At 43.1% G+C, this 13,402-nt stretch overlaps 1 protein-coding gene across 1 annotated transcript in view; it reads right to left on the bottom strand.

The window, feature by feature from the left end:
- The window catches only part of LOC142935707 (disks large-associated protein 1-like), a 75,801-nt gene that overhangs the window by 43,378 nt on the left and 19,021 nt on the right, over window positions 1–13,402 (bottom strand). Inside the window, exon 4 of the mRNA XM_076080015.1 lies at window positions 7,238–7,433. Coding sequence (XP_075936130.1) covers window positions 7,238–7,433 — 196 coding nt within the window. The remainder of the gene's footprint in view (window positions 1–7,237; window positions 7,434–13,402) is intronic.

The following is a 13,402-nucleotide window of genomic DNA, read 5'->3' as shown; positions in this document are numbered from 1 at the left end:
TTATGCTAACATGTCTCCTCTCCTCCTTCCATTATGCTAGCGTGTCTCCTCTCCTCCTTCCATTATGCTAGCGTGTCTCCTCTCCTCCTTCCATTATGCTAACGTGTCTCCTCTCCTTCCATTATGCTAACGTGTCTCCTCTCCTCCTTCCATTATGCTAACATGTCTCCTCTCCTCCTTCCATTATGCTAGCGTGTCTCCTCTCCTCCTTCCATTATGCTAGCGTGTCTCCTCTCCTCCTTCCATTATGCTAACATGTCTCCTCTCCTCCTTCCATTATGCTAACATGTCTCCTCTCCTCCTTCCATTATGCTAGCGTGTCTCCTCTCCTCCTTCCATTATGCTAACATGTCTCCTCTCCTCCTTCCATTATGCTAGCTTGTCTCCTCTCCTCCTTCCATTATGCTAACGTGTCTCCTCTCCTCCTTCCATTATGCTAACGTATCTCCTCTCCTCCTTCCATTATGCTAACGTGTCTCCTCTCCTCCTTCCATTATGCTAACGTGTCTCCTCTCCTCCTTCCATTATGCTAGCGTGTCTCCTCTCCTCCTTCCATTATGCTAACATGTCTCCTCTCCTCCTTCCATTATGCTAGCGTGTCTCCTCTCCTCCTTCCATTATGCTAGCGTGTCTCCTCTCCTCCTTCCATTATGCTAACATGTCTCCTCTCCTCCTTCCATTATGCTAACATGTCTCCTCTCCTCCTTCCATTATGCTAGCGTGTCTCCTCTCCTCCTTCCATTATGCTAACATGTCTCCTCTCCTCCTTCCATTATGCTAACGTGTCTCCTCTCCTCCTTCCATTATGCTAACGTGTCTCCTCTCCTCCTTCCATTATGCTAACGTGTCTCCTCTCCTCCTTCCATTATGCTAACAAGTCTCCTCTCCTTCCATTATGCTAACATGTCTCCTCTCCTTCCATTATGCTAACATGTCTCCTCTCCTTCCATTATGCTAACATGTCTCCTCTCCTCCTTCCATTATGCTAACATGTCTCCTCTCCTCCTTCCATTATGCTAACATGTCTCCTCTCCTTCCATTATGCTAACGTGTCTCCTCTCCTCCTTCCATTATGCTAACGTGTCTCCTCTCCTCCTTCCATTATGCTAACAAGTCTCCTCTCCTTCCATTATGCTAACATGTCTCCTCTCCTTCCATTATGCTAACATGTCTCCTCTCCTTCCATTATGCTAGCGTGTCTCCTTTCCTCCTTCCATTATGCTAACATGACAACATGAGAAAGAGACGGGAGGACGGAGCAGTCGAATCTGCCAAAATGAGAAATCCTTAGTTCAATAGTGTCTAAACTAGAGGTGCGACATTTATACGTCACGTCACTTCATAAAAGATTTCCTCGTAGGATACACCCGTGTTTCCTCGCTCCTCCGGGTGCATTTCGGGGATCCTCCATGTTTGGGGAACTAACTCCTTGTCACAGGAGGAGAGAGGACACAAGGCAGCACAAGTTAGCATAATGAAACCCCCCGCCCCCACATGGTGCCACTGGGTAAGAAGTCGGCCCACCTGAGGAGGAAAAGGAGATGTGGTGTCACACGGAACTCCGGTTGCTGGTTGCCAGGGAAGCTACCTCTGAAGGAGAACTGAGTATCACTCAAAAAGCTTCTCATACTCAAGAACAACCCTGTTTACCTAACTCTTTCTAGCAGCCCAGTTCACTGAAGAGGTGCACCGGTTGGGATTCGGTGCCAAGGGAAGGCAAGGGGCCAAACACCAAGTGTGACGAGTTGGGAGTGAAAAAGTATTGGGCCGGTTACGTTGCACAAACAATCATATCTTTAATACAAAAACTAACTGAAGTTTGGAGATTTGCTGGTTAGAAACTAGAAAAACAATTGTTTGCTCTTACAGCATCCTGCACTATGGCTGCAGTGCCCAGCAGCAGATCGGAGCAAATATTTGATTACAGGGCAGGTCAGGTTTTGTCTTACAAGTGGAGATAATTAAGGCTATCGCATCAGTTTGTGTTGAGCTGTACAGGTGTGGGACTAGTAGGGATTTACAAACGGGACCCGCTCAGGTATCTGGTCGGGAGATAAAAAATGACCTCATGGTGCGTTCACACGCGAATTCATCTCGCCGCGTATTCATCGCGCCGCGTATTCGCGTCATTCGCGCCGCCGGTCAAAACGCCGGGGACCATTTGTGTTAATTTGCGTGAATCGCGCTGGACGGCCAGAGAGGGGGCGGGGCTTATCGCCCTGAAAGCCGTTCAACTGTCCGCCATTAACCATGAAAAAAATAACCTCTATTTGTTGGAATGCTGTTAAGCATTCCAACTATTGTTCTTCAAATCTTTATACTTCTTATTATATTTCTTCCGTACGCTTTTTGAAACTCTTCTGCTCCTTCATATTTTAAGCTACAGAAACCGTTCAACTATCAAAATGTTCAGCTCTTTCAGCAGAGGGGTGCTATGACTTTTCATATTTCTAACCTTTAAACTTTATGAATTATTAAGCTTTTTGCAATTTTTTTTTTGAATGGGTTCCTATGGAGAAAATGTTCAAATCCTCTTCAACTTTCAAATCCTTCTACTTCCTCATACTTTCAGCTACAGACACCATTTCAACTTTAAAATGTTGCGAAAACCATGAGCTATTGCAGAATGATTCAGCTTTTTGATATCTCTTAAACTTTTTAAACTGTCCCATTTTAACTTTTATGATTTTTTCACTCCTTTTCTGACTTTATAATGGGTGTGTATTGCGCAGCTTAGAGTGCGTGATGTCACCGCTAGAGTGAAGAGCAGCTTGAGATTCTTGTGAAAAAAAGATTTGTCTTTTGCCACTGTGTCCACAATCTTCACTCTTCATGCATAATTTCTAGATTTAAAAGTAGCTAATCTTGTCCTTGTCGTAGACAAATGACTGTGGAATCCCACAGATTTACACATTTGGCACAGAAGCCTGTAGTTGAGAGGAAAACCAACGTTCTGCTCCATAGAGACCAATGTTAAATTTTGAAGCCTGTCATTTAATAACCTCTGTTTATGTGTCAAACATGATTATGTCCCCTCTCCCCCCCACCCAGCCCCACCCTTTCAAAATAAAAGCCCCATGGATTAACTGTATTTAAACATTAAGCTCAAAATTAGGCTTTTTTGTTGAAATAATGAATGCTCTTACTAATACTGCGACAACTACTACTACTGCTGCTAATATTTATAGTATTACTACTACTACTACTACTGCTACCATCAATATTATTACTACCACTACCACTACTACTATTACTTATACTACAACTGCTACTACTACTACTGCTATTCATGCTACTACCAGTACTAATACTACTACAGCTATTAGTATGACTGCTACTCGTACTACTACTACTGCTATTACTGCTACTTCAAATACTGCCATTACTATTACTACTACTACTACTACCACTACTACAGCTATTACTTCTACTACTTCTTCTAAATACTAATACTTCTACTACTAATGATACTTCTACTACAACTACAACTTCTAGTACTACTATTACAAATATCACTACTGCTACTACTACTACTTATTCTAATGCTACTAATACTTCTAGTACTACTACTACAAATATCACTACTGCTGACATTTTTTAAGCCACAGAAACCATTAGAATATCAAAATGTTCAGCTCTTTCAGGAGAGGGGTGATATGACTTTTCATATTTGTAATCTTTAAATTCTTTGAATTATTAAGCTATTTGCAATTTTCTTTTTAATGGGATCTCTATGGAGAAAAATCTTCAAATCCTGTTAAACTTCTTCAACTTTCAAAGCCTTCTTCTTCCTCATACTTTCAGCTACAGACACCATAGTGAGACATTTCAACTAGAAGGGTTTTCAGCAGTTCAGTTTAAATGCTTTCAGGCTTCAACATTTTTCAGACGGGTAGTCTCCCATTTCTTAATTTTCAGCAATTTTTTTACAATTCATTTCAGCTTTCAGCATTCCAACACATTTTCAGCAGGAAATGCATTTTCTAGTTTGCACATATGAATCTGCAGTAAATAAAAATGTGAAGCAGACAGCAACAGGCCAGACCTCAACATTGTGATTTTGGAGAGGTTTGTGTGACAATTGTCCTGCATCTGCTACAATAAGGCAGGTTTTAATACAAACCCAATTTCGTGCCAAAACGAGAACCATTGCATTGTGCCACCTGATCAGCAGAAACGCAACCTCATTGCCCCTCTGCGCTCACATCTGTGCAAACGGGTTCTTTTGGTGTCAGGAAATCACCAAACAAAAAAAATTAAAAAAAATAGTTCAAGGAGAGTTGTATAAAACTGGAAGCCCTTTGTGTTCTACCTTCCAGCCAGGATTGTCCACTCAAGATATATTCTTGTAACATTCTTGTCTTCCTTTTTTCTCCCTGTAAATGGTTTTTTTGGGGGAGTTTTTCCTGTTCTGACCTGAGGGTCCCGGGACAGAGGATGTCACATGTGTACAGATTGTGGTGTTATTTAGTAAAATCACGTTTATTCCAAGGTTACAGGATTGAACAATATTTATATTTTGATCATGGGCAAGCAATGATTGTATAAGTCAGGTTACCTCCGAGGTGTAAAGTTAAGAAAAATAACTCAACCATCAGTGCTGAGTGCAGCATCTTCAACAACCATGCGGTCATGAATTATCCCCTACATAACTAACATCAATATTCAAATAGGAATAAACTAGAACAATTTTTTATTATTCTGCCGTAATTCTGTATTTTTCTCAATATATTCCATAAAAAAGACCCGAACCAACAACGTGCTGCTGGTACGTCTCTCAGTGCTCTCTGACTTCCCCTTCCTGTCTTCTCTCAGCTCCGTTAGATCTTTAATGCATTGTGGCTCCCAAATATTTACTTTTGTTTTTTTTTAAAGGCCTGCTAATGTACTAAAACAACCGGTCGCTAATCAAACAGGAGTGCGTTTGGAGGGAACTATCCACATGAATCCACATTTGTGGCTCTGCTGTGTTTTTGGGGCAGCAGGACGTGTGTGTGTCAAAATAAACCACAGTGTGTGTGTTCATGGTAATGACAAGCTACATTGTGGCTCAATGATGTGTTTTTAATTGATTTCGGACAACAATGGAGCTCTATGGCACAGAGGATCAAGATATATCAGACCTTGGTATAGGTTAGTGGAGACATTCAGTGTTGGCTTGGGTCGGCACATGGGATTTGTTGACAAGAAAAAAAATATAGAACACGACCAGACATGTCCTGGAAGTAAGCACTTGTAATATGATGGATGGATTCATGGAGTTGGAGACATGAAGTGGTGATGCACTGTGCATAGGCCTGGGCTCAGATTACATTTCTAACAGTGACGGGTGCACTGTTTTTCAACCTGGACAGCATCGTGTCAGTGGTGTAGTGGTGTCTTCAGAGTTAGTGAGTTAAACACTGTACACCCATCCTTCTGAGCAACAGATAGGGAAGGGACTTTTTGTTCCTCCAAGACGAAGCTTCTCCTTCAGGCTTGGTGCTGTTTCAGGTTGGGTTCAGACAGAAACCAGCACTGCATGACAAACTAGAATTACAGCCTTCGCCAACCAATCAAGTTGCAGTTTACAACCATGTCATCACTTCATCATTTTATGCCGTTAGACTTTTGTGTGAAGTTTTGTTGTGAGGTCACAGTGAACTTAGACCTCCAAAATCTAAATATTACATCTTTCAGTCCAATTGGATGTTTGTGACAAATTTGAAGAAATTCCCTTCAAGCGTTCAGTATTGCGTTCATTAGAATGGGATGGACAGACAGACGGACGGCACGGAGGCATAACAACACCCTGTCCTGTCGGTCTGTGTTAACATATGGAGGGTGCCAACAAAAAGAAGAAAAAGAAAGAACCCACTGACGCACAAAGGTTTAACCTGGCTGCCATTGCAATGCCATTCTGGGTTGGCCAATGAAATACATCTCCAGCCACATGAAAGCAGCATTAATGTAACACAGGGCTGTTTTCTGCCTGAATGCCTGCTTAGGACGAGAGATGCTCCCATACAGATATGGAGCCAACACTGACTGAAATAGCTTGATCGGGTAACGGTGAGAATGGATCTGTTCAATTAAATTCTATGTTGAAACACCATAAATGTTATACACTTGAATTTGAATTTCTGTTTAAGTTTTTGACTTATTTGTTGCTGCATTTAAAAGGGTTTACACTTGTTACTAAACTAAAGTTCAAACCAAGTTGCTGGTGTTTGATTTATTGTGTTAATACCAAATAACTGTTGAATAAATGTATATCTATGTATTTATCTGTTGCATTTTGTTTTACAGTTTGGAAGGCAGTGTTTAAGAGAAACCTAATGTTGCCTTACACATAAAAAATGTGATCCCGGTCACCTCCACACAGTGAGGCAAACAGCTTATTAATGAAAGACTGGGATCTGATTGGTCCTCGGTATCGGTCGATACCTATTGCCTCAAAGAACAAGGCTCAAGTCTGGGAACAGCAAAGTCTACTGTGATTACATGAAATAATAACATGACTGGCTGCAGCCTTGCTTTACACTGATACACGTCTCTGGCTGTATTTAGGTTGGTGTAGAGTAAATCCCCCTGTCCACAGGTGGATTTATGCCATATACTTGTGTACAGTACATGCACCGCTGCACCTCTGGGCACACCAGAAACTCACCTCAGTTTTTAGAACTCTCTAGAAGCCTCTGAAGAAGCTTCTCTCAATCCTTTAGACCTCCTGAGAATATCATGTTCACAAGAACAAAGCATTGTTCCCATCATGGATTGGTTGATCTTCGACAGATCCTTGGCAACTGAACAAACTCACGACCATGTGGTATAGTCAAAAGCTCTAAAACAAATGAGCAAGTGGACCTTTGTTTTGTCAACGACTATCAAGATTTTCAATGAAGTTGAAAAATGACTTCATCGGATTGTGTTGAGGCCCAAAACAAGTTTCTCAAAAATGAGGTATGGTGAAATTAATTTCATATAAGTAAATATCTAATAAGGTCTGTGTTGGAAAACAGTGAACCCGTGAAAGAAAGAAATCCAGCTGGTCATACAGCCAATAAGTATGCATGTTCATCTCGCAGACGAACAAATCGTACAAGAGAAATAATGGCGTAAAATGAAAGTTTGTTTTCAATGTGGTTGACCACTCCCCACATATTCCATCACATCCTTCCAAGCCTCGGTGTATCTATGGTAACATGACCGGGTGGAGCATCCTGACAACATAAAGGCAGCAGTGTTGGCAACCAACCTGACTGATGGTGCTCATGGCCCTCATGTAGCTTTCATTGCGTGAGCGGTATTGGGGTGAGGACAGCAGCGATTTGGGGTCGAGGAGGGTTTTGGGGTCCAGGGTATCCAGGCTTCTATTGATTGAAACCTCACTCACCGCACGCAGGTAACTGTGGCTCCTGATCTGCAGTTTGGGGGAGTGCTCCGTCGAGATCCTGACCAGAGGGATGACAGGGAAGTAGAGTTATACACAAGGTCAACATCGCAATAGTCTGTTTGGAGCAGCCATGTTGTTTAGAGAGCCACATAATTCAAACCGGGTGGTTCTGTGATTCAGTCAGCATGCACATCATCATTTGCAGCATTGCGAGTAAAATGGTAAATGGACTTGTACTTTGTGTTTTTCTAGTCTTCAGACCACTCAAAGCTCTTTAACACTACATGTCATCATTCACCCATTCACACCCATTCATACACTGATGACCGGGGCTACCATGCAAGGTACCACCTGCCCATCAGGACTCTAACTAATCATTTATAGCCATTCATACACCGCAGGAACAGCTTGCGGAAGCAATTTTGGGATAAGTGTCTTGCCCAAGGACACATGTAGCAGAGCCGAGGATGGAACCGCCAATCCTCTGATTGAAGGACGACCCCGCTCTACCACTGAGCCAGTCGCCCATTACAAAGTATCGTGTTACAGTACTCAGATGAGCTTTTTGGTTGGCTAGTTTGCAATTCAAGTAATCAGTTATTTAGTTACGTTTTCAAATAAACAAGGTGTTAATAAAACATAACGGTAAAATGCAAACGGTGTCTGGAGGATAATGTCAAGAGCAGTGGTGGCTGGTGGAACATGTTCTAGGTAGGGCTGTGCCACATCCAATCAATTACAGCAAACATCCCAAAATGATTTAATGCAAACACATTAAGGTATCAAACACGTATTACTACTTTGCAGTTAAATATTTAACTAAAAAAGCAGTAAATAACACTTTGATAAACACGTCAGGACATCTTATTTTTGTCACCCTCACAGGGAATTCAGTATAATATAATAATATATATATATCATATTATAATATAATAATATAATAATATATATATCATATAATAATATTCAGTATAATATAATAATATATATATCATATAATAATATTCACTATAATATAAATCACACACACATATATATATATATAATGATGTATTTATAACTCTATATCCATTTCTCAGACTTCATGCTTCATGTCCCTCACTCCCTAACTGTCCGTGCTGGATCTGTCCCCTTTGTTTTAAAAAGCTAAATAAGTTATTAGCATGACGTCATCCAGCTAGCCAAACCTGTCTGGTGTACAGCTAGTACAGAAGCTTCTCATGTACTTCTTCCCTTTCCCGCTAGTCTGCTGTCTGATTGTGAGGTCAGGCTGATCTGGGATCAGCTCTTTCACTGCAGTTTCTCCGCAAAAGTTCTCCTCTCAAACGGGTCTTGGAGGAGCAGTGCACGCGCTCGCCTGTGGAGACGAGTCCAGACGAGAACGCGCAATTTGTGGCGATATAGATTCTGCCCCAAGCTGATTGTATTTGAGGACGCTGATTGGCTAAATTGTATGTCACACATTTATATCTTTAATCAGCAATTGGCTAAACTGCTTCATAGACCCGCCTCCTGTGGGCCATTTCTCCATGGCCCCAGAGCTGCTGAGACATGCAGACAGGCAGAGAGGACTAGCAGGGAGCATATATTTTGCACAGATATCATATTTTATTATATACACATACATATACACATATGTGTATATGTATGTGTATACATATATTCCATATTTCAAAAACACAAATCTTGACAATTTGTATAATTTATTATTATTATTTTTTTTTTTTTTTGTGGCTCAAGGGGGGCCGGCGCCCTAGCGCCCTCTATTGGCCAGCCGCCACTGGTTAAGAGTCTGTCAGCCGTGAAGGACTCCACTTCAAATTTGCAGGAGCTCCTGCTCACGTACAGCTCCAGAACACTAGTGGGTGGCGAGGCGCGTCAAGAGGTAGAACGATGTCAGTGCTACGGCTCACAGCGACGGCTTTCTGCTGTCACTGAGAGGGAAGTTACAGAGCGTGTAGCTGGTTATGTGGTGGAGGAGATGCTACCAACACCAACTGTAGAGTCCCCATCTTTCCATATCATCATTCATAAAATCCCTATATTATTACTAGTTTATTTTATCTTATTATCTCCACACATGATCAAGATGGCAGATGTTGGCGAACTCTTGGCTGCCGCTCTGTACTTGATTGTAAAGTTCTGCTGTTTAACTGGATCCCAACACTAAAACTTGGCCGATAAAATTGAGCTGCGTGTTTGCGGCTAGATACTGCCGTCTACCATCCAATACACACAAACATCTTCACTGGATTAGCCACACCAGATCAGCTTATCGTCTCCATCTGCCAAAGTTACCTCCGTGCTAGCCCCAGGACTCCCGGGTTTGGTCCACAGCGCTACATCGTTGTCCTGCTACTGGTCTTCTCATCCCTGCCTGCCACATCGCTAGCCAGCACGAGCCCACCTGTTTATCCTGCCGGGATCTTTCCGTCCCGGTGTTACGTCCCTACTGGTTTCCCTTCCGCGCGCAGCAGCTGTTTTCTGCCTCTGTCGCCAGATTCGTCACACATTCACAAAGATATTGCTGGAGATCTATAAACCACATCTCATATCCATGGCGGGGATTACGATTGTAAGATAAGATAAGATAAGATAGACTTTATTGTCCTGAAGGAAATTTGTCTTGGAAACATACATACAGTGTCTGCTGTTGAAACAATACAAATAACATACATTACATACACAGACTGTCGCCAGTCCACATACCCGCACACACAGTACCTACAGTACATGCAAAAGCCAACAAATAAATTTCACACTGCCCGTTGTACAACGCACCAGTAGTGTATAGCTATGATAATAAAAAAAAAAAATTTAATAAAAATCGGTGTTACAGGTGTTAAGCTCTGGCTAGCTTGCCATTTAGGGCTTTGATGGGCAAGGGGACAAAGGAGTTCTTAAAGTGGTTGAGCTGCACTGGGGGACTCTGAAGCGTCTGCCTGAGGGAAGAAGCTGGTATTCAGGGTGGAGGATATGAGTGGGATCTGAAATAATCTTCTGGGCCTGTCTGATGATAGTTTCATCAAAGACGGCCTGGAGTGTGGGATGCTGTCTGACTCCCATGATTTTCATGGCTCTTTGTGTTAGCCGGGTGATCTGGGCTTTCAGCTGTACACTGAGGTTGCCAAACCAGGCCGAGATGGCCGAGGTGGCCCTCAACTATGGCGTGGTAGAAGAGGAGCAAGACTTTCTGGTTGACACCAAAGACCCTCAGCCTACGGAGGAAGTGTAGCTGCTGTTAGACCCTAGTGCACACATTTTCTACCTGAACACTCCATGTCAGTTTATTGTCAATGTGTATGCCCAGGTATCTGTAGGAGTCAACCTGTGCTATGTTCTGGTCATGAATAACCACTGGTGAGTGGCCTCCAATGTATTTTGGGTCGAATACCATCTCCTCTGTTTTCTTGACGTTGAGGATGAGGAAGTGTTTGTCGCACCACTGGACAATCTCATGTTTGTACACAGCTGTATCCGATGTGTCATGAGACCCAGGATGGCTGTATCATCAGAAAACTTGATCATGTATTGTTAGCAGCACTACTGAAACAACTGGTTACCTTCGAAACACACTCGAAACATATTTATCAATGCTTTTTTAAATGTATAATTTTAAAGCCCAGGGTTTTCTAAATTATATTCAGTCAATAATAATATTAAACGTTATTTACTAGAGACGCCCAAGGTAACCAGTTGTTTCAGTTCACCCTAAACCAAAACGTTCCCTGGACAGTAAGGAGGTATGACTGAATGGATAAATAACTGAATGACTGACACCTTTTTAAGAGCAAGTGGCGGATCGTGTAGTGCGACCGCCTTTAGATCTCTTACTATTGTGCTCGACAGAGTTCGAATCCAGGTGGTTGCGATCTTCTTACATTGAAGAAAATATATTTTCTTCATATGTGGCTGTGATGTAGTGCTCACTTATACAATCGTAATCCCCACCATGGATATGAGATGTGGTTTATAGATCTCCAGCAATATTTTTGTGAATGTGTGACGAATCTGGCGACAGAGGCAGAAAACAGCTGTTGTGCACGGAAGGGAAACCAGTAGGTTTGAAAACCAGTAGGGACGTAACACCGGCTCTTGGTCACAAGTTAATGCTAACTTAACGCTAGCGCTCCCCAACCGGACCATGCCGCTGCTGTACTCCACATCAGATCATCACAACTTCAATAACCACCTGCGTCCGGACTGCATGGACATTCTCAAAGAACATGGAATACTTCGCCGAGGCCATCCTTCACACAGAGGCTCTGGCCGCATGTTTTCTTACAACTTCACGTCCCCAAACTCCATCCCATCCCTATGGTCCTGTCGCACCCGAACTTCCTCGTTACGCCACCACAACATACAACACGTGAATCTGTCCAATCTCCGTCCCCTTCCTCAGTCCTCATAGCCTATCACAAAGCAACGTCACCTGAAACTGGCTTTACTCAACACTCGCTCACTCAACAATAAAAGCCTCATTCTGAATGAATTGATAACGGACAGTAACCTTGATTTCCTCTGCCTCACTGAAACATGGCATAAATCCCTGGACTATTTCTCACTAAACCAGACCACTCCCACAGGATTCACATACATTGATAAACCTCGTCCTGAGGGGCGGGGAGGTGGTGTTGCTGCTGTTTACAGGAAGTACATTAAAACAACCACCATTCCCATTCCTGCCGTTCATTCTTTTGAACATCTTGCCTTCAAACTCTCTGGTCCCACTCCTTTGGTTACTGCTGTAATCTACCGTCCCCACAAGCCAATCCCCTCCTTTCTCTCTGACTTTTCTGATTTTCTGACCCAGCTATGGGCCATCTCACCTTCCGTTCTCCTCCTAGGTGATTTTAACATCCATATTGACAACACTGACTGTAAATCTGCCACAGAATTCCTGGAACTGCTACAATGCTTCAACTTCACACAACACATCAACTTCCCCACGCCGAGGTCACATCCTGGATTTGGTCTGCTCCACTGGTCTCACAATACCTCAACTCTCCAGCCTCAACCTCAACACCTGGCTATCACCATGGACATGGACATTGACATCCCTATCCCCATCCCAAAAGCTAAGCGCAACATATCCTTCAGAAATCTCAAATCTATCTCCCCCACAACTCTTTCAGCCTCTCTTGCCAGTACCATGTCTGCCTGCCCTACCCCGCTATCTGATAATCCCTCCAATCTTGTAAACTACTACAATAACACACTCTCCTCCTGTCTTGATCAGCTGGCTCCCATTAAAACCAAAGCTGTCTCATTCACACATTCAGCTCCCTGGTACACTCCTGAACTCCACCATATGAAATCCTGTAAGCGCCAGCTTGAAAGACTGCAAGAAAACAGGTTTAACAATCCATCTCCAAGTCCACTCTGACTAGCTTTAACAATACAAAGACACTCTCATCTCAGCCGGTCCACCTACTACTCACACCTCATACACTCTGGCTCCTCTAACCCAAAGGCTCTCTTCTCCACAATGAACAAGCTTCTCAAACCTTCACAGTAAACAAATGTAACTCTTTCCTGTCATTTTTCCAAACTAAAATTGGCACCATGTACAGCAACCTGAACTACCCCCCCCCTTTCCATCTCTCCACCTGCCCCCCCCTCCTCCACCCCTCAGCCCCTTTCTCAGTTCTCTCCTGTGTCCCCATTGGAGCTGTCTAACTTCACAACAGGAATGAGAAGCTCCACCTGTATCCTGGATCCCATCCCATTTAATCTTGTCAAGGACTGTCTCCCAGCCATCTCACCACTCATCACAGTCATCACTAACTCCTCCCTCAGCTCTGGCTCAGTCCCCAACACACTTAAACTGGCTGCTGTCACCCCCATCCTCAAAAAACCGGGACCTACCCTGACACCATGAGCAATTTCCGGCCCATCTCCAATCTTCCCTTTCTGTCAAAAACCCTGGAAGGCGTTTTCGCTACACAACTCAAAGCCCACCTCATCTCCAACGATCTGTTCGAGCCATTTCAATCCGGTTTCCTCTCACAGCACAGCACTGAAACA

The sequence above is a fragment of the Anarhichas minor genome, unplaced genomic scaffold, assembly GCF_050575085.1.
Source record: "Anarhichas minor isolate MPS153535 unplaced genomic scaffold, ASM5057508v1 ptg000006l, whole genome shotgun sequence".
In the NCBI taxonomy this organism is placed as follows: domain Eukaryota; kingdom Metazoa; phylum Chordata; class Actinopteri; order Perciformes; family Anarhichadidae; genus Anarhichas; species Anarhichas minor.
The sequence above is the reverse complement of the archived record's forward strand: the minus strand, read 5'-3'. Positions and strand labels throughout refer to the sequence as shown.